At 47.9% G+C, this 21,904-nt stretch overlaps 1 protein-coding gene across 3 annotated transcripts in view; it reads right to left on the bottom strand.

Moving 5' to 3' along the window:
- ABHD5 (abhydrolase domain containing 5, lysophosphatidic acid acyltransferase) overlaps positions 1–21,528 on the bottom strand; it is a 131,145-nt gene extending 109,617 nt beyond the window's left edge. The window contains exon 1 of one of the 3 annotated variants that reach the window (XM_063922320.1): positions 21,273–21,528. In XM_063922320.1, the coding sequence (XP_063778390.1) occupies positions 21,273–21,388 (116 nt within the window). In that variant the 5' untranslated portion in view covers positions 21,389–21,528. Of the gene's footprint in view, positions 1–21,093; positions 21,226–21,272 lie in introns of those variants that run through there. The other 2 variants (XM_063922321.1, XM_063922323.1) reach the window with 2 other exon arrangements.
- Positions 21,529–21,904: the final 376 nt, after the last annotated feature.

The following is a 21,904-nucleotide window of genomic DNA, read 5'->3' as shown; positions in this document are numbered from 1 at the left end:
CGCCCAGCGTAGAATCCTGGTCGCCTCTGCCATGGCCACTCTGCTCCTTGTGCCGCCTTGGCGGTTTACATGAGCCACTGCCGTGACATTGTCTGACTGAATCAGAACCGGTATGTTCCGAAGCCATTCCTCTGCTTGGCGTAGGGCGTTGTATATGGCCCTCAACTCCAGGACATTGATGTGGAGACCAGTCTCTAGGCTTGACCAGAGACCCTGGAAATTTCTTCCTAGTGCGACAGCTCCCCGACCTCAGAGGCTCGCGTCCGTGGTCACCAGGACCCAGTCCTGAATGCCGAACCTGCGACCCTCCAGGAGGTGAGCACTGCGCAGCCACCACAGGAGAGACACCCTGGCCCTGAGAGACAGGTTGATCCGTTTCTGCATGTGTAGATGGGACCCGGACCATTTGTCCAATAGGTCCCATTGAAAGGTACTTGCATGGAACCTGCCGAAGGGGATGGCCTCATATGAAGCCACCATCTTCCCCAGAACCCTCGTGCAATGATGCACTGAAACCTTTTTCGGCTTCAATAGGTTCCTGACAAGAGCTACGAGCTCCTGAGCCTTCTCCACTGGAAGAAAAACTCTTTTTTTGGTCTGTGTCAAGAATCAGGCCCAAAAAGGTCAGACGCGTTGCAGGGACTAGCTGGGATTTCGGTAAATTGAGAATCCAGCCGTGCCTCTGCAACGTCTTCACGGACAGAGACACGCTGTCCAGCAACTACTCCCGAGATCTCGCCTTTATGAGGAGATCGTCCAAGTACGGGATAATTGTGACACCATGCCTGCGCAGGAGCACCATCATTTCTGCCATTACCTTGGTGAAAATTCTCGGGGCCGTGGAAAGACCAAACGGCAACGTCTGAAATTGGTAGTGACAGTCCTGTACTGCAAATCTCAGGAACGCCTGGTGAGGAGGAAAAATCGGAACATGAAGGTACGCATCCTTTATGTCCAGGGACACCATCCAATCCCCTCCCTCCAGGCTGGCGATGACCGCTCTGATCGATTCCATTTTGAACTGGAACCTCTTCCAGAGATTTAAAATGGGTCTGACCGAACCGTCCGGTTTCGGTACCACAAACAGGGATGAATAATAACCCTCTCCTTGCTGGAGATGAGGAACTTCGACTATCACCTGTTGAATGTACAATTTGTGAACTGCAGCTAACACCAGCTCCCTCTCTGACGGGGAAGCCGGCAGAGCCGATTTGAAAAACCGGCGAGGAGGCATGTCTTCGAATTCCAGTCTGTATCCCTGGGAAACAATCTCTATTGCCCAGGGATCCACCTGTGAGAGAACCCAGACGTGGCTGAAAAGACGAAGACGTGCCCCCACTTGATCTGACCCCCCCCCCCCCCGGAAAGCCCCAGCGTCATGCGGTGGACTTTGCGGAAGTAGGGGAGGACTTCTGCTCTTGGGAACTAGCCGAGTGCAGCTTTTTTCCCTTGCCTTTACCTCTGGCAACAAAGGACGATCCTCGTACCTTCTTGCTTTTATTGGAACGAAAGGACTGCATTTGATAATGCGGTACCTTCTTAGCATGCTACGGGGGAACAGAAGGTAAAAAATTCGATTTACCGGCTGTAGCAGTAGAGACAAGGTCCGAGAGGCCTTCTCCAAACAACTCCTCCCCCTTGTAAGGCAATGACTCCATATGCCGCTTTGAGTCAGCGTCTCCCGTTCACTGTCAGGTCCACAAGAGTCGCCTAGCAGAAATAGACATAGCGTTTATTCTGGAGCTTAGTAAACAAATGTCTCTCTAAGCATCCCTCATATACAAGGCAGCATCTCTGATATGCTCAATGGTCATTAGAATGGTATCCCTATCTAAGGTGTCAATCTCCGTAGATAAGGAGTCTGCCCATGCCACGACAGCACTACAAACCCAGGCCGACGCCATGGCCGGTCTAACGATAGTTCCTGAGTGTGTGTAAATGTGCTTCATGGTAATTTCCTGCTTGCGATCAGCAGGATCCTTGAGGGAAGCAGTATCCGGAGAAGGCAGTGCCACCTTCTTGGATAAGCGTGTCAGTGCCTTGTCTACTTTAGGCGAAGATTCCCATCGTATCCTATCCTTCTGTGGAAAAGGATACGCCATAAGAATCCTTTTGGGAACATGTAGTCTCCTATCCGGAGACTCCCAAGCCTTTTCGCACAATTCGCTTAGCTCAAATGAGGACGGAAACGTGACCTCAGGCTTTTTCCCTTTATACATGTGTACCCTCATGTCAGGGACAGGGGGTTCCTCAGTGATATGCAAAACCTCTTTTATGGCAATAATCATGTATCGAATACCCTTTGCCACCTTCGGCTGTAATTTTGCATCCTCATAGTCGACACTAGAGTCAGTATCTGTGTCGGTATCTGTGTCAGCGACCTGGGATATGGGGCGCTTTTGAGACCCTGAAGGTCTTGGCGCCACAGGGACAGGCACGGTCTGGCTACCTGACTGATCCCTAGCCTCAGCCTTGTCCAACCTTTTATGCAGGAGATTCACATTTGCATTTAAGACATTCAGCATATCCACCCAGACCGGTGTCGGCGTTGCCGAAGGCGACCTGACATTCAAACACTCCCCCTCCACATTAAGCGAGCCTTCCTCGTCAAACATGTCGACACACACATACCGACACACCACACACACAGGGAAACTCTTTTCTGAAGACAGTATCCCCTTTAAGGCCCTTTGGAGAGACAGAGAGAGAGTATGCCAGCACACACCCCAGCGCAAAGACCCTGGAGACAAACACAAAATGTTTTTCCCCAGCAGCGCTGTATAATATCTTATCCGCCAATTATGTGCCCCCCCCTCCTCTCTTTTAAACACCCTTTCACCGTGTGTAAGCAGGGGAGAGTCCGGGGAGCTTCCTCTCAGCGTTCTGTGGAGAGAAAAAATGGCGCTGGTGAGTGCTGAGGGAGAAGCCCCGCCCCCTCGGCGGCAGGCTTCTGTCCCGCTCAAACTTACTAAAATATGGCGGGGGCTTTTTTATATACATGTACAGTGCCCACCTGTACATGTATATTGTCTTTTGCCATAATAGAGGTGTTATATTGCTGCCCAGGGCACCCCCCCCTACGCCCTGCACCCTTACAGTGACCGGAGTATGTGAGGTGTATGGGAGCAATGACGCACAGCTGCAGTGCTGTGCGTTACCTCAGTGAAGCTGAAGGCTTCTGCCACCTTACGTCTTCTGACTTCGGTTCTTCTGGCTCTGTGAGGAGAACGGCGGCGCGGCTCTGGGGGTGGACGCCTAGTAAGAACCTGTGTTCACCCCCTCTGGAGCTAATGGTGTCCAGTAGCCGAGGAAGCAGAGCCCATCTTAGACAAGAAGGTCTGCCCCTCTCTCCTCAGTCCCTCGATGCAGGGAGCCTGTTGCCAGCAGTGCTCCCTGTAAAAATGTAGAAAAAATCCAAACAAAAATGCTTTCTAGGCAGAGAACTCAGGGGAGCTCCCTGCCGTGCACCCATCTCGCTCTGGGCACAGTGTAAAACTGAGGTCTGGAGGAGGGACATAGAGAGAGGAGCCAGTGCACACCCAGAATCCAAAGCTTTCTTAAAGTGCCCTATCTCCTGCGGAGCCGTCTATTCCCCATGGTCCTTACGGAGTCCCCAGCATCCTCTAGGACGTTAGAGAAAATAGCACTAATTATTATTAAAATGTTATAGAATATAACAGATAAAAGCTAGCTATGATCCAATTAGTTGCTATGGGAAACTTTGCAAACTGTCCACGCTTCAGAATATTTCATAAACCTCCCCCTAAATGTCCTCCAGCTACTCCCACCTCCAATACATCAGACAGAAAAGCATGACAACTGGTAAGTGCCCTAAAAGTAATAAAGGGATGGCCGCGACATCCCAACTTGCAGGATCCAGACACCTGTTCGGTAAGTGTTCTAACCCTAACCCCCTACCCCTAATCCTCCCTTCCCACAGCCAGACCTTAACAACTAACCCCCCCCCCACCACCACCAGCCGTAGTAGCCTAACCCTCCCTCCCCACAGCCTGGATCTAACCCACCCAGGCATAATTCCAATCAGGATGCCAGCAGGCCGGATTCCAGCGCCAGCATCGTAATCCATGTCAGGATTACAGCGTTGGTCTTCAGATCAGTGTTCAGAATCTGGAATCTGTATTCCGACTACCGGCATCCCGACCGGATATTGGGTTCCAAACATATATAAGATTGCTGCTATGACCACTCTCATAAAAGTGTTCACCATAATGTTGTACCTGCAAACACTGGGAAACAGTTCCTGGCAAATGCACTGTAGAAGTGGTTACATCTGCAGGCAGGTGGAAAGAATGTGGATGGCCAAATCAGGTTTTTTGGGTACAATGGTGACCAGGATTTGTCCAAGTCAGGTTAAATAATGCATGCTTTTCTTGGCTTCTAAAACATCCAGATTTATGATTAAAGAAAAAACTCAAAAAAGCACAAACTGTACAATTTAGTCCAAGTCTACTACTGAGGGCTATTTCTGTATTCAACTTTCATGTAGAATTTTACCAATTCCTAATTAAACGTTTCTGAGGAATCTGTGGGGGTATCTACCGTGGTTTGAAGCGGAGGAAAAATAGCTGTGTCTTATTTACTGCATCTAATCAAAGGGGGCAATTCAACTGTCTCGGTGCCCATCAGCAGCTCTCAAATGTTCGGTTGTTCGAGCGCGGGTGCTGCCAGAGCTTTCATTTCTGCTTGCAGCCACCGGAAGTGGCGAGCAGAAATGTGTGAAAGTGTCTCGGTTGGTCGTCACGGCCTGGATTTTTGTCAGGTTTATCTGCTTTATGCAGCCAAGCCCGGAGCTTCTGGGTGTGTCAAAAGCAGGGATGCCATTAGAAATTCTGGGGCCTGGGACTCACAAAATAGGCAGCCCCCCCAAAATATACATATACATACATCATACATATATATATATATATATATATATATATATATATATATATATATATATACACACATACATACATACATACATACATATATATATATTAGAGATGAGCGGGTTCGGTTCCTCTGAATCCGAACCCGCCCGAACTTCATGTTTTTTCTCACGGGTCCAAGCGACTCGGATCTTCCCGCCTTGCTCGGTTAACCCGAGCGCGCCCGAACGTCATCATGACTCTGTCGGATTCTCGCGAGGCTCGGATTCTATATAAGGAGCCGCGCGTCGCCGCCATTTTCACACGTGCATTGAGATTGATAGGGAGAGGACGTGGCTGGCGTCCTCTCCATTTAGATTAGAAGAGAGAGAGTGAGATTGATTTGAGACAGAGACACTTGATTTACTGGAGCTTAGGAGTACTGTAGAGAGTGCAGAGTTTACTAGTGACTGACCACAGTGACCACCAGACAGTGCAGTTTTATTTAATATAATCCGTTCTCTGCCTGAAAAAAACGATACACAGTGACTCAGTCACATACCATATCTGTGTGCACTGCTCAGCCCAGTGTGCTGCATCATCTATGTATATATCTGACTGTGCTCACACAGCTTATAATTGTGGGGGAGACTGGGGAGCAGTGCCAGTTATAGGTTATAGCAGGAGCCAGGAGTACATATTATTAAAATTAAACAGTGCACACTTTTGCTGCAGGAGTGCCACTGCCAGTGTGACTGACCAGTGACCTGACCACACTGACCACCAGTATAGTTAGTAGTATACTATATTGTGATTGCCTGAAAAAGTTAAACACTCGTCGTGTGACTTGTGTGGTGTTTTTTTTTTTATTCTATAAAAAACTCATTCTGCTAACAGACAGTGTCCAGCAGGTCGGTCATTATATAATATATACCTGTCCGGCTGCAGTAGTGATATATATATATTTTTTATATCATTATTTATCATCCAGTCGCAGCAGACACAGTACGGTAGTTCACGGCTGTAGCTACCTCTGTGTCGGCACTCGGCAGTCCATCCATAATTGTATACCACCTGCCCGTGGTTTTTTTTTCTTTCTTCTTTATACATACTACATCTCATTATCATCCAGTCTATATTAGCAGCAGACACAGTACAGTACGGTAGTCCACGGCTGTAGCTACCTCTGTGTCGGCACTCGGCAGTCCATCCATAATTGTATACCACCTACCCGTGTTTTTTTTTTTCTTCTTCTTTATACATACATACTACATCTCATTATCAACCAGTCTATATTAGCAGCAGACACAGTACAGTACGGTAGTCCACGGCTGTAGCTACCTCTGTGTCGGCACTCGGCAGTCCATCCATAATTGTATACCACCTACCCGTGGTTTTTTTTTTCTTTCTTCTTTATACATACATACTACATCTCTTTATCAACCAGTCTATATTAGCAGCAGACACAGTACGGTAGTCCACGGCTGTAGCTACCTCTGTGTCGGCACTCGGCAGTCCATCCATAATTGTATACCACCTACCCGTGGTTTTTTTTTCTTTCTTCTTTATACATACTACATCTCATTATCATCCAGTCTATATTAGCAGCAGACACAGTACAGTACGGTAGTCCACGGCTGTAGCTACCTCTGTGTCGGCACTCGGCAGTCCGTCCATAATTGTATACCACCTACCCGTGGTTTTTTTTTTTCTTTCTTCTTTATACATACATACTACATCTCTTTATCAACCAATCTATATTAGCAGCAGACACAGTACAGTACGGTAGTCCACGGCTGTAGCTACCTCCGTGTCGGCACTCGGCAGTCCGTCCATAATTGTATACTAGTATCCATCCATCTCCATTGTTTACCTGAGGTGCCTTTTAGTTGTGCCTATTAAAATATGGAGAACAAAAATGTTGAGGTTCCAAAATTAGGGAAAGATCAAGATCCACTTCCACCTCGTGCTGAAGCTGCTGCCACTAGTCATGGCCGAGACGATGAAATGCCAGCAACGTCGTCTGCCAAGGCCGATGCCCAATGTCATAGTACAGAGCATGTCAAATCCAAAACACCAAATATCAGTAAAAAAAAGGACTCCAAAACCTAAAATAAAATTGTCGGAGGAGAAGCGTAAACTTGCCAATATGCCATTTACCACACGGAGTGGCAAGGAACGGCTGAGGCCCTGGCCTATGTTCATGGCTAGTGGTTCAGCTTCACATGAGGATGGAGGCACTCAGCCTCTCGCCAGAAAAATGAAAAGACTCAAGTTGGCAAAAGCAGTAGCACCGCAAAGAACTGTGCGTTCTTCGAAATCCCAAATCCACAAGGAGAGTCCAATTGTGTCGGTTGCGATGCCTGACCTTCCCAACACTGGACGTGAAGAGCATGCGCCTTCCACCATTTGCACGCCCCCTGCAAGTGCTGGAAGGAGCACCCGCAGTCCAGTTCCTGATAGTCAGATTGAAGATGTCAGTGTTGAAGTACACCAGGATGAGGAGGATATGGGTGTTGCTGGCGCTGGGGAGGAAATTGACCAGGAGGATTCTGATGGTGAGGTGGTTTGCTTAAGTCAGGCACCCGGGGAGACACCTGTTGTCCGTGGGAGGAATATGGCCGTTGACATGCCTGGTGAAAATACCAAAAAAATCAGCTCTTCGGTGTGGAACTATTTCAACAGAAATGCGGACAACAGGTGTCAAGCCGTGTGTTCCCTTTGTCAAGCTGTAATAAGTAGGGGTAAGGACGTTAACCACCTCGGAACATCCTCCCTTATACGTCACCTGCAGCGCATTCATAATAAGTCAGTGACAAGTTCAAAAACTTTGGGTGACAGCGGAAGCAGTCCACGGACCAGTAAATCCCTACCTCTTGTAACCAAGCTCACGCAAACCACCCCACCAACTCCCTCAGTGTCAATTTCCTCCTTCCCCAGGAATGCCAATAGTCCTGCAGGCCATGTCACTGGCAATTCTGACGATTCCTCTCCTGCCTGGGATTCCTCCGATGCATCCTTGCGTGTAACGCCTACTGCTGCTGGCGCTGCTGTTGTTGCTGCTGGGAGTCGATGGTCATCCCAGAGGGGAAGTCGTAAGACCACTTTTACTACTTCCACCAAGCAATTGACTGTCCAACAGTCTTTTGCGAGGAAGATGAAATATCACAGCAGTCATCCTACTGCAAAGCGGATAACTGAGGCCTTGGCATCCTGGGTGGTGAGAAACGTGGTTCCGGTATCCATCATTACTGCAGAGCCAACTAGAGACTTGTTGGAGGTACTGTGTCCCCGGTACCAAATACCATCTAGGTTCCATTTCTCTAGGCAGGCGATACCGAAAATGTACACAGACCTCAGAAAAAGAGTCACCAGTGTCCTAAAAAATGCAGCTGTACCCAATGTCCACTTAACCACGGACATGTGGACAAGTGGAGCAGGGCAGGGTCAGGACTAATTGACTGTGACAGCCCACTGGGTAGATGTATGGACTCCCGCCGCAAGAACAGCAGCGGTGGCACCAGTAGCAGCATCTCGCAAACGCCAACTCTTTCCTAGGCAGGCTACGCTTTGTATCACCGGTTTCCAGAATACGCACACAGCTGAAAACCTCTTACGGCAACTGAGGAAGATCATCGCGGAATGGCTTACCCCAATTGGACTCTCCTGTGGATTTGTGGCATCGGACAACGCCAGCAATATTGTGTGTGCATTAAATATGGGCAAATTCCAGCACGTCCCATGTTTTGCACATACCTTGAATTTGGTGGTGCAGAATTATTTAAAAAACGACAGGGGCGTGCAAGAGATGCTGTCGGTGGCCAGAAGAATTGCGGGACACTTTCGGCGTACAGGCACCACGTACAGAAGACTGGAGCACCACCAAAAACTACTGAACCTGCCCTGCCATCATCTGAAGCAAGAAGTGGTAACGAGGTGGAATTCAACCCTCTATATGCTTCAGAGGTTGGAGGAGCAGCAAAAGGCCATTCAAGCCTATACAATTGAGCACGATATAGGAGGTGGAATGCACCTGTCTCAAGCGCAGTGGAGAATGATTTCAACGTTGTGCAAGGTTCTGCTGCCCTTTGAACTTGCCACACGTGAAGTCAGTTCAGACACTGCCAGCCTGAGTCAGGTCATTCCCCTCATCAGGCTTTTGCAGAAGAAGCTGGAGACATTGAAGGAGGAGCTAACACGGAGCGATTCCGCTAGGCATGTGGGACTTGTGGATGGAGCCCTTAATTCGCTTAACAAGGATTCACGGGTGGTCAATCTGTTGAAATCAGAGCACTACATTTTGGCCACCATGCTCGATCCTAGATTTAAAGCCTACCTTGGATCTCTCTTTCCGGCAGACACAAGTCTGCTGGGGTTGAAAGACCTGCTGGTGAGAAAATTGTCAAGTCAAGCGGAACGCGACCTGTCAACATCTCCTCCTTCACATTCTCCCGCAACTGGGGGTGCGAGGAAAAGGCTCAGAATTCCGAGCCCACCCGCTGGCGGTGATGCAGGGCAGTCTGGAGCGACTGCTGATGCTGACATCTGGTCCGGACTGAAGGACCTGACAACGATTACGGACATGTCGTCTACTGTCACTGCATATGATTCTCTCCCCATTGAAAGAATGGTGGAGGATTATATGAGTGACCGCATCCAAGTAGGCACGTCACACAGTCCGTACTTATACTGGCAGGAAAAAGAGGCAATTTGGAGGCCCTTGCACAAACTGGCTTTATTCTACCTAAGTTGCCCTCCCACAAGTGTGTACTCCGAAAGAGTGTTTAGTGCCGCCGCTCACCTTGTCAGCAATCGGCGTACGAGGTTACATCCAGAAAATGTGGAGAAGATGATGTTCATTAAAATGAATTATAATCAATTCCTCCGCGGAGACATTGACCAGCAGCAATTGCCTCCACAAAGTACACAGGGAGCTGAGATGGTGGATTCCAGTGGGGACGAATTGATAATCTGTGAGGAGGGGGATGTACACGGTGATATATCGGAGGATGATGATGAGGTGGACATCTTGCCTCTGTAGAGCCAGTTTGTGCAAGGAGAGATTAATTGCTTCTTTTTTGGGGGGGGTCCAAACCAACCCGTCATATCAGTCACAGTCGTGTGGCAGACCCTGTCACTGAAATGATGGGTTGGTTAAAGTGTGCATGTCCTGTTTTGTTTATACAACATAAGGGTGGGAGGGCCCAAGGACAATTCCATCTTGCACCTCTTTTTTCTTTTATTTTTCTTTGCGTCATGTGCTGTTTGGGGAGGGTTTTTTGGAAGGGCCATCCTACGTGACACTGCAGTGCCACTCCTAGATGGGCCCGGTGTTTGCGTCGGCCACTAGGGTCGCTTATCTTACTCACACAGTCAGCTACCTCATTGCGCCTCTTTTTTTCTTTGCGTCATGTGCTGTTTGGGGAGGGTTTTTTGGAAGGGACATCCTGCGTGACACTGCAGTGCCACTCCTAGATGGGCCCGGTGTTTGTGTCGGCCACTAGGGTCGCTTATCTTACTCACACAGTCAGCTACCTCATTGCGCCTCTTTTTTTCTTTGCGTCATGTGCTGTTTGGGGAGGGTTTTTTGGAAGGGACATCCTGCCTGACACTGCAGTGCCACTCCTAGATGGGCCCGGTCTTTGTGTCGGCCACTAGGGTCGCTTATCTTACTCACACAGTCAGCTACCTCATTGCGCCTCTTTTTTTCTTTGCGTCATGTGCTGTTTGGGGAGGGTTTTTTGGAAGGGACATCCTGCGTGACACTGCAGTGCCACTCCTAGATGGGCCCGGTGTTTGTGTCGGCCACTAGGGTCGCTTATCTTACTCACACAGTCAGCTACCTCATTGCGCCTCTTTTTTTCTTTGCGTCATGTGCTGTTTGGGGAGGGTTTTTTGGAAGGGACATCCTGCGTGACACTGCAGTGCCACTCCTAGATGGGCCCGGTGTTTGTGTCGGCCACTAGGGTCGCTTATCTTACTCACACAGCGACCTCGGTGCAAATTTTAGGACTAAAAATAATATTGTGGAGGTGTGAGGTATTCAGAATAGACTGAAAATGAGTGGAAATTATGGTTTTTGAGGTTAATAATACTTTGGGATCAAAATGACCCCCAAATTCTATGATTTAAGCTGTTTTTTAGGGTTTTTTGAAAAAAACACCCGAATCCAAAACACACCCGAATCCGACAAAAAAAATTCGGTGAGGTTTTGCCAAAACGCGGTCGAACCCAAAACACGGCCGCGGAACCGAACCCAAAACCCGAAAAATTTCAGGCGCTCATCACTAATATATATATATATATATATATATATATATATATATATATGTGTGTGTGTGTGTGTGCAAAAAGAGTAGTATAGCGCCACTTGTGAGATGAGATCTCAGTGTATAAATATTAATACTAGAATCACTATTAAAAAGCACACATACCCTTACTGATAAATGTCAGCCAGACCCTAAAAATTGCAATACTGGTATAGTACTGCCTAAAACGTATAGAGAATGGAGGGATAGGGGTCAGTACAGGAATTCCAACGTGTTTCGACCCCTTGAAGAAGTCTGTATGAGACGAAACGCGTTGGGTTTCCTGTACTGACAATCTACTGATTTTAAAGATAAGTTTGATCTCCTATCCTTTTTTTAATCTTATTAATTTCTAATTGATTGATTTTGTACTACTCTCATATGTATTAAAATTTTTATTGACTTTTTTTTATCTCTCTGGCTTTTTGAAAATTTTAGATGGTTAGTGTAATAACCTTTTTTAGCAACACTTGTCACCGACACATACATATATATATATATATATATATAAAGAATTTACTCACCGGTAATTCTATTTCTCGTAGTCCGTAGTGGATGCTGGGAACTCCGTAAGGACCATGGGGAATAGCGGGCTGCGAAGGAGGCTGGGCACTCTAGAAAGATTTATGACTACCTGGTGTGCACTGGCTCCTCCCACTATGACCCTCCTCCAAGCCTCAGTTAGGACACTGTGCCCGGACGAGCAGACATAATAAGGAAGGATTTAGAATCCCGGGTAAGACTCTTACCAGCCACACCAATCACACCGTACAACTCGTGATACTATATCCAGTTTGACAGTATGAAAACAACTGAGCCTCTCACCAGATGGCTCAACAATAACCCTTTAGTTAACAATAACTATTTACAAGTATTGCAGACAATCCGCACTTGGGATGGGCGCCCAGCATCCACTACGGACTACGAGAAATAGAATTACCGGTGAGTAAATTCTTATTTTCTCTAACGTCCTAGTGGATGCTGGGAACTCCGTAAGGACCATGGGGATTATACCAAAGCTCCCAAACGGGCGGGAGAGTGCGGATGACTCTGTAGCACCGAATGAGAGAACTCCAGGTCCTCCTCAGCCAGGGTATCAAATTTGTAGAATTTTGCAAACGTGTTTGCCCCTGACCAAGTAGCTGCTCGGCAAAGTTGTAAAGCCGAGACCCCTCGGGCAGCCGCCCAAGATGAGCCCACCTTCCTTGTGGAATGGGCATTTACAGATTTTGGCTGTGGTATGCCTGCCACAGAATGTGCAAGCTGAATTGTACTACAAATCCAGCGAGCAATAGACTGCTTAGAAGCAGGAGCACCCAGCTTGTTGGGTGCATACAGGATAAACAGCGAGTCAGAGTTTCTGACTCCAGCCATCCTGGAAACATATATTTTCAGGGCCCTGACAACGTCTAGCAACTTGGAGTCCTCCAATTCACTAGTAGCCGCCAGCACCACAATAGGCTGGTTCAGGTGAAACGCTGACACCACCTTAGGAAGAAATTGGGGACGAGTCCTCAATTCTGCCCTATCCATATGGAAAATCAGATAAGGGCTTTTACATGATAAAGCCGCCAATTCTGACACTCGCCTGGCTGAAGCCAAGGCCAATAACATGACCACTTTCCACGTGAGATATTTTAGATCCACGGTTTTTAGTGGCTCAAACCAATGTGATTTTAAGAAAACTCAACACCACGTTGAGATCCCAAGGTGCCACAGGGGGCACAAACGGGGGCTGAATATGCAGCACTCCTTTCACAATGCCTGAACTTCAGGTACTGATAATTCTTTTTGAAAGAAAATCGACAGAGCCGAGATCTGTACTTTAATGGAGCCTAGACTTAGGCCCATATTCACTCCTGCTTGCAGGAAATGTAGTAATCGACCTAGTGGAAATTCCTCTGTTGGGGCCTTTTTGGCCTCGCACCATGCAACATATTCCCGCCACATGCGGTGATAATGCTTTGCCGTAACATCTTTCCTGGCTTTAATAAGCGCAGGAATGACTTCTTCCGGAATACCCTTTTCCTTCAGGATCCGGCGCTCAATCGCCATGCCGTCAAACGCAGCCGCGGTAAGTCTTGGAACAGACAGGGCCCCTGCTGAAGCAGGTCCTGTCTGAGCGGCAGAGGCCATGGGTCCTCTGATATCATTTCCTGAAGTTCCGGGTACCAAGCCCTTCTTGGCCAATCCGGAACCACGAGTATCGTTCTTACTCCTCGCCATCTTATTATCCTCAGTACCTTTGGTATGAGAGGCAGAGTAGGGAACACATAAACCGACTGGTACACCCACGGTGTCACTAGAGCGTCCACAGCTATCGCCTGAGGGTCCCTTGACCTGGCGCAATATCTCTTTAGCTTTTTGTTGAGGCGGGACGCCATCATGTCCACCTGTGGCCATTCCCAACGGTTTACAAACAGCAGGAAGACTTCTGGATGAAGTCCCCACTCTCCCGGGTGTAGGTCGTGTCTGCTGAGGAAGTCTGCTTCCCAGTTGTCCACTCCCGGAATGAACACTGCTGACAGTGCTAGTACGTGATTTTCCGCCCATCGGAGAATCCTTGTGACTTCTGCCATTGCCATCCTGCTTCTTGTGCCGCCCTGTCGGGTCACATGGGCGACTGCCGTGATGTTGTCTGACTGTATCAGTACCGGCTGGTTTTGAAGCAGGGGTCTTGCCTGACTTAGGGCATTGTAAATGGCTCTCAGTTCCAGAATTTATATGTAGGGAAGTCTCTTGACTTGACCATAGGCCCTGGAAGTTTCTTCCCTGTGTGACTGCTCCCCAGCCTTGAAGGCTGGCATCCGTGGTCACCAGGACCCAGTCGTGTATGCCGAAACTGCGGCCCTCTAGAAGATGAGCACCCTGCATCCACCACAGTAGAGACACCCTGGTCCTTGGAGACAGGGTTATCATTTGATGCATTTGAAGATGCGATCCCGACCACTTATCTAAGAGGTCTCACGGGAAGGTCCTCGCATGGAACCTGCCGAATGGAATTGCTTCGTATGAAGCCACCATTTTTCCCAGGACTCGTGCGCAACGATGCACCGATACCCTTTTTGGTTTTAGGAGGTCTCTGACTAGAGATGACAGCTCCTTGGCTTTCTCCTGCGGGAGAAACACTTTTTTCTGTTCTGTGTCCAAAATCATCCCCAGGAACAGTAAGCGAGTGGAAGGAACCAGCTGTGACTTTGGAATGTTCAGAATCCAGCCATGCTGTTGTAGCACCTCCTGAGATAGTGCTACTCCGACCAGTAACTGCTCCCTGGACCTTGCCTTTATAAGGAGATCATCCAAGTATGGGATAAATAAAAACTCCCTTATTTTTTTGAAGGAGTATCATCATTTCTGCCATTACCTTGGTAAACACCCTCGGTGCCGTGGACAGTCCAAACGGTAGTGTCTGGAATTGGTAATGGCAATCCTGTACCACAATCTGATGTACTCCTGGTGAGGAAGGTAAATAGGGACATGCAGGTAAGCATCCTTGATGTCCAGGGATACCATGTAATCCCCCTCGTCCAGGCTTGCAATAACCGCCCTGAGCGATTCCATCTTGAACTTTGTTATGTAAGTGTTCAAGGATTTCCATTTTAAAATGGGTCTCACCGATCCGGCTGGTTTCGGTACCACAAACAGTGTGGAATAGTAACCCCGTCCTTGTTGAAGTAGGGGCACCTTGACTATCACCTGCTGGGAATACAGCTTGTGAATTGCCTCTAGCACAGCCTCCCTGCCTGAGGGAGTTGTCGGCAAGGCAGATTTGAGTAAACGGCGGGGGGGAGACGCCTCAACTTCCAGCTTGTACCCCTGAGATACTACTTGAAGGATCCAGGGATCCACCTGTGAGCGAGCCCACTGATCGCTGAAATTTTTGAGGCGGCCCTCCACCGTACCTGGCTACGCCTGTGGAGCCCCCGCGTCATGCGGTGGAGTCAGGGGAAGAATTTTGATTCTGGGGACTGGCTGCTGGTGCAGCATTTTCCCTCTTCCCTCGTTTGACCCGCCTGCTTTTTTGAAGCCGAAAGGACTGTACCTGATAATACAGTGCGTTTCTTAGGCTGTGAGGAAACCTGAGGTAAAATATTTTCATCCCAGCTGTTGCTGTGGATACGAGGTCCCAGAGACCATCCCCAACCAATTCCTCACCCTTATAAGGCTCTATGTGCCTTTTAAAGTCAGCATCACCTGTCCAGTGTCGGGTCTCCAATACCCTCCTGACAGAATGGACATTGCAATAATTCAGGATGCCAGCCGGCAAAATATTCCTCTGTGCATCCCTCATATATAAGACGACGTCTTATGTTCGCAAAATAGTATCCCTGTTTGAAAGGGGTACAGACCACGCTGCAGCAGTCTGCAGGTCTCAGTCTAGTACCTGAGTGTGTAATTACAGACTTCAGGATAGCCTCCTGCTATTTATCAGCAGGTACCTTCAAAGTGGCCGTATCCTAAGACGGCAGTGCCACCTTGACAAACGTGTGAGCGCCTTATCCACCCTAGGGGATATCTCCCAGCGTAACTTATCCTCTGGCGGGAAAGGGTACGCCATCAGTAACTTGTTAGAAATTACCAGTTTCTTATCGGGGAAACCCACGCTTTTTCACACTTCATTCACTCATTTGATGGGGGAACAAAACACTGCCTGCTTTTTCTCCCCAAACATAAAACCCTTTTTTAGTGGTACTTGGGTTAATGTCAGAAATGTGTAACACATGTAACGGATGTTCCTAGTGGATTGTGTATATGTCTCAACCTCGTCGACACTGGAGTCAGACTCCGTGTCGACATCTGTGTCTGCCATCTGAGGGAGCGTTGATGGCCTTTGAGACGTCTGGGCAGGCGCGGGCTGAGAAGCCGGCTGTCCCATAGCTGTTACGTCATCCAGCCTTTTATGTAAGGAGTTGACACTGTCGGTTAATACCTTCCACCTATCCATCCACTCTGGTGTCGGCCCACAGGGGCGACATCTCATTTATCGGCAACTGCTCCGCCTCCACATAAGTCTCCTCATCAAACATGTCGACACAGCCGTACCGACACACCGCACACACACAAGGAATGCTCCAATGAGGACAGGACCCACAAAAGCCCTTTGGGGGGACAGAGTGAGAGTATGCCAGCACACACCAGAGCGCTATATAATGCAGGGACTAACTGAGTTATGTCCCCTATAGCTGCTTTTATATAATTTATACTGCGCCTAAATTTAGTGCCCCCCCTCTCTGTTTTAACCCTGTTCTGTAGTGTAGACTGCAGGGGAGAGCCAGGGAGCTTCCCTCCAACGGAGCTGTGAGGGAAAAATGGCGCCAGTGTGCTGAGGAGATAGGCTCCGTCCCTTTTTCGCGGACTTTTCTCCCGCATTTTTATGGAATCTGGCAGGGGTTAATATACATCAATATAGCCCTGGGGGTTATATGTGATGTATTTTTGCCAGCCAAGGTGTTTATATTGCTGCTCAGGGCGCCCCCCCCAGCGCCCTGCACCCATCAGTGACCGGAGTGTGTGGTGTGCATGAGGAGCAATGGCGCACAGCTGCAGTGCTGTGCGCTACCTTGGTGAAGACTGATGTCTTCTGCCGCCGTTTTTCCGGACCTCTTCTTGCTTCTGGCTCTGTAAGGGGGGCGGCGGCGCGGCTCCGGGACCGAACACCAAGGACTGGGCCTGCGGTCGATCCCTCTGGAGCTAATGGTGTCCAGTAGCCTAAGAAGCCCAATCCGGCTGCAAGCAGGCGAGTTCGCTTCTTCTCCCCTTAGTCCCTCGCTGCAGTGAGCCTGTTGCCAGCAGGTCTCACTGAAAATAAAAAACCTAAATCTATACTTTCTTTCTAAGGGCTCAGGAGAGCCCCTAGTGTGCATCCAACCTCGGCCGGGCACAAGATCTAACTGAGGCTTGGAGGAGGGTCATAGTGGGAGGAGCCAGTGCACACCAGGTAGTCATAAATCTTTCTAGAGTGCCCAGCCTCCTTCGGAGCCCGCTATTCCCCATGGTCCTTACGGAGTTCCCAGCATCCACTAGGACGTTAGAGAAATTATATATATATATATATATATATATATATATATATATATATACATACATACACACACACACACACACACACACACACATATATATACACACACACTGCTCAAAACAATAAAGGGAACACTAAAATAACACATCCTAGATCAATGAATGAAATATTCTTATTAAATACTTTGTTCTTTACATAGTTGAATGTGCTGACAACAAAATCACACAAAAATTATCAATGGAAATCAAATTTATTAACCCATGGAGGTCTGGATTTGGAGTCACACTCAAAATTAAAGTGGAATAACACACTACAGGCTGATCCAACTTTGATGTAATGTCATTAAAACAAGTCAAAAAATGAGGCTCAGTAGTGTGTGTGGCTTCCATGTGCCTGTATGACCTCCCTACAATGCCCGGGCATGCTCCTGATGAGGTGGCGGATGGTCTCCTGAGGGATCTCCTCCCAGACCTGGACTAAAGCATCCGCCAACTCCTGGACAGTCTGTGGTGCATGGAGCGAGACATGATGTCCCAGATGTGCTCAATTGGATTCAGGTCTGGGGAACGGACGGGCCAGTCCATAGAATCAATGCCTTCGTCTTGCAGGAACTGCTGACACACTCCAGCCACATGAGGTCTAGCATTGTCTTGCATTAGGAGGAACCCAGGGCCAACCGCACCAGCATATGGTCTCACAAGGGGTCTGAGGATCTCATCTCTGTACCTAATGGCAGTCAGGCTACCTCTGGCGAGCACATGGAGGGCTGTGCGGCCCCCCAAAGAAATGTCAACCCACACCATTACTGACCCACTGCCAAACCGGTCATGCTGGAGGATGTTGCAGGCAGCAGAACGTTCTCCTTGGAGTCTCCAGATTCTGTCACATGTGCTCAGTGAGAACCTGCTTTCATCTGTGAAGAGCACAGGGCGCCAGTGGCGAATTTGCCAATCTTGGTGTTCTCTGGCAAATGCCAAACGTCCTGCACTGTGTTGGGCTGTAAGCACAACCTTCACCTGTGGAAGTCGGGCCCTCATACCACCCTCATGGAGTCTGTTTCTGATCATTTGAGTAGACACATGCACATTTGTGGCTTGCTGGAGGTCATTTTGCAGGGCTCTGGCAGTGCTCCTCCTGTTCCTCCTTGCACAAAGGCGGAGGTAGCGGTCCTGCTGCTGGGTTGTTGCCCTCCTACGGCCTCCTCAACGTCTCCTGATGTACTGACCTGTCTCCTGGTAGCGCCTCCATGCTCTGGACACTATGCTGACAGACACAGCAAACCTTCTTGTCACAGCTCGCATTGATGTGCCATCCTGGATGAGCTGCACTACCTGAGCCACTTGTGTGGGTAGTAGACTCCTTCTCATGCTACCACTAGAGTGAAAGCACCGCCAGCTTTCAAAAGTGACCAAAACATCAGCCAGAAAGCATAGGAGCTGAGAAGTGGTCTGTGGTCACCACCTGCAGAACAAATCCTTTATTGGGGGTGTCTTGCTAATTGCCTATAATTTCCACCTGTTGTCTATTCCATTTGCACAACAGCATGTGAAATTGATTGTCAATCAGTGTTGCTTCCTAAGTGGACAGCTTGATTTCACAGAAGTGTGATTGACTTGGAGTTACATTGTGTTGTTTAAGTGTTCCCTTTATTTTTTTGAGCAGTGTATATAACACATACAAAATAAATATATACACACACTTTCTCTATCCCACTCACTCTCCCTCAACTTACCTATCACAGGCTGGCAGCAGCTGTAGCAGCCTGGTCCCGTGTAGCTCCGCCCCCTTTTCATGACAGGATCTGGCACTGGCACAGGAGGGGGGAGAGTATGCCGCAAGGTTCTACTGAAAAGTCTCTTCCAAAATGGTCGCCGCCTTAGAGGAGACAGTTATTAAAGATACTAGAGGAACCTCCTCTAGTATCTTTAATAACGGTCTCCTCTGAGGCAGCGGCCATTTTTGGAGGGACGTTTACCATAGAAGCTTGCAGCGTCCTCTCCCCCTCCTTTGACAGTGCCAGAACTCGGTAATGAAAAGTGCGCGAAGCATCACGGCGGACGGCAGCATGAGCGGCCCGGGCCCTCTCCTATCTGCCCGCAGCACCCCCCTGATGGCGGGCCTGGTCAAAAGGTTCCGGTATGAAAGATAGATAGTGTCTAGTTAGACAATCAATAGATAGACACCATATGTTAGATGGACATTAGTTCAACAGGGTCAAAAGGTCGACATGTAAAAGGTCGACAAGTCAAAAGGTCGACATGAAAATGGTCGACACCATGTTTTTTGCATTTTTGTGGTTTGTGTGGATAGTTTTGTCATCTGGGACCCCCAATTGTAGAAAGGCATACGCTCGCCACGCTTCGGGCACGGTGGCTCGCTGCGCTCGCCACAAGGTTTATAACCAACTCTATGCCGACATGGATAGAGAAAGTATGAAATAATCCAAAAACATGTTACATTTAAAAAAAAAACATTTGTCTATCTTTTTTATGTCTACCATTTTCACCATGTCGACCTTTTGACCATGTCGACCTTTTGACCATGTCGACCTAATGTATGTCTAATATATGGTGTCTATCTATTGACTGTCTAACTAGACACTGTCTATCTATCAAACGGATAGGTGGTCAAAAGTAATGGGCGCTCAAGTAGAGCAAAAATATAAATTGCTCCGACGGGCGGCCATATCTTTTGGAGCCTGATAAAATAATTGAATTGCTCTAATATCACAATGACATCACTTAAGTCTGTGTACGCAGGGATGGGGAACCTTCGGCCCTCCAGCTGCTTTTGAACTACACATACCAGCATGCCTTGCTATTTGGCCATGCTAAAACTGTTGCAGGGCATGCTGGGATGCGTAGTTCAACAACAGCTGGAGGGCCAAAGGTTCCCCAACCCTGGTGTATGGGATACATATGAACTGTTGACATTAATGCTGTCGACAGTGAAAAGTCAACATTATGTCAACAGGACATGGCTGACGCAATCGTAATGTTATTTAAAGCATTGTAACTGTCAGCATTATATAACTTTATACATGATAGCACATAATGTTTACAATTATAATGCAGACAATTAAAAAGCTTTAAAAAACAACATTACAAATGCATCAGCATGTCCCATCAACATAGTAACTACATTATCACTACACTGTGCTGGAGTTATTATAATACTAAAGATCTCAAAGCCCAAAAATGAAAATATGAATGAGTCCTGAAAACCATTAATCGATAAAAAAATAAGTATGACATATATAGAAGTAATGTGATAAACAAGTACCACATCATACAGCAGTCCCGGCCCTACTCCTGTACATACACACACACAAAACAACTATATCATATGACAGTACAAGTATATGCGTCACATCTATGAAGCATTTATAGCCCCTTGTCCTCACAAACATGTGACATCTATAGGAAATGCCTGTAAACAAGTGGGACCTTTACAAGGTAGTAGTAGTGCCCTCATCACACCAGTGGTGACACTTCTTCAACGTGACTGGGAGCAAGTGACAGCCTATAAGGAATGCTTAATTCAGAACTATTATATCTCAGCTGACACCTTGGTATACTTGCAGGCAAGGAGCCCTTTGCGGGTCACAGGCAGGAGTCACCGCAGAATTTCAAATATCAAATAAACATAAAAACACAGCAAAACTCAAAACACAAAATGTCTAAAACGTTAAAGTTAGTATCATTACACTGTAGGCACATATATATCTGGTAACAAATATTACTTTCCATATACAGACAAAATAAAAACAAGTACTACTTCTATACAAAATGAGGACAATGGAATATTAGATAGATAGATAGATAGATAGATAGATAGATAGATAGATAGATAGATAGACGGTAGCTCTCGCACTATTGTATTACTTATGGCTCACATAATGTCATGCTGGGACTTGTAGTGCTAGCAGAGTTGGACAGTCACAGTATGTGGGGAATCACCCTAGTGCCCGGTCATACTATAGCGGTCTCTATGTACAGTATGTATGCATGTTATGTACACCCCACAGCCCGCCGGTTGAGTAACGTTACCCGGTGAGTCCGGCCGCGCACTCACTCTATGTCTAGCTGCCTCGCTGCTGGTACGTACACAAGAGACCAGGCGGCCGCGCTCAGGCTACCGATCAGCCCTTTGTTAGAGGCGGGCACCGCCAGCTCCGCGTCGTCCGCCATACTCCTTTCTACAGCAGGCCAGGCTCCGCTGTCCGCTCGCTCAGATCACTCCTCTGTCGCCTTCACGCCGGTGCCGTCCGAGATCAGCTGCGATTTGTTGTGAGAACGTGAGGGAATCGCCCCTTTCTGCGTCACCCTTCACAGACACACACACTGGGCGTCCACGACGAGTCATGTGATCCGGCATGGGAACAGGCTGCGCCATGTTTGTTGTGGGCATGATTGTTTACAATTGGATGTCACTGATCCGATGAGCACTTCTCCAGTATTCCGAATTCCCATTCTTGATTATTTTGATTTGTAATGTGTATTTTGTTCACATTATAATGTGCTATCACTTTTTAAGTAATTTAACAGTATTGCGAGCAGAGAGCAGCTGTCCTGACCACCGGTAATAAGTAACCCCCGGGTCGCATAATCTTCTGGAGAAGCCCAGGCTCTGCTCTGCTGAACTTCTCTTCACAACTCCACATCCAGTATTGTTATGAAGCTCACGGTTTACGTGTGCCACCCACA

The sequence above is a fragment of the Pseudophryne corroboree genome, chromosome 5 (genome assembly GCF_028390025.1).
Source record: "Pseudophryne corroboree isolate aPseCor3 chromosome 5, aPseCor3.hap2, whole genome shotgun sequence".
Classification (NCBI taxonomy): domain Eukaryota; kingdom Metazoa; phylum Chordata; class Amphibia; order Anura; family Myobatrachidae; genus Pseudophryne; species Pseudophryne corroboree.
The sequence above is the reverse complement of the archived record's forward strand: the minus strand, read 5'-3'. Positions and strand labels throughout refer to the sequence as shown.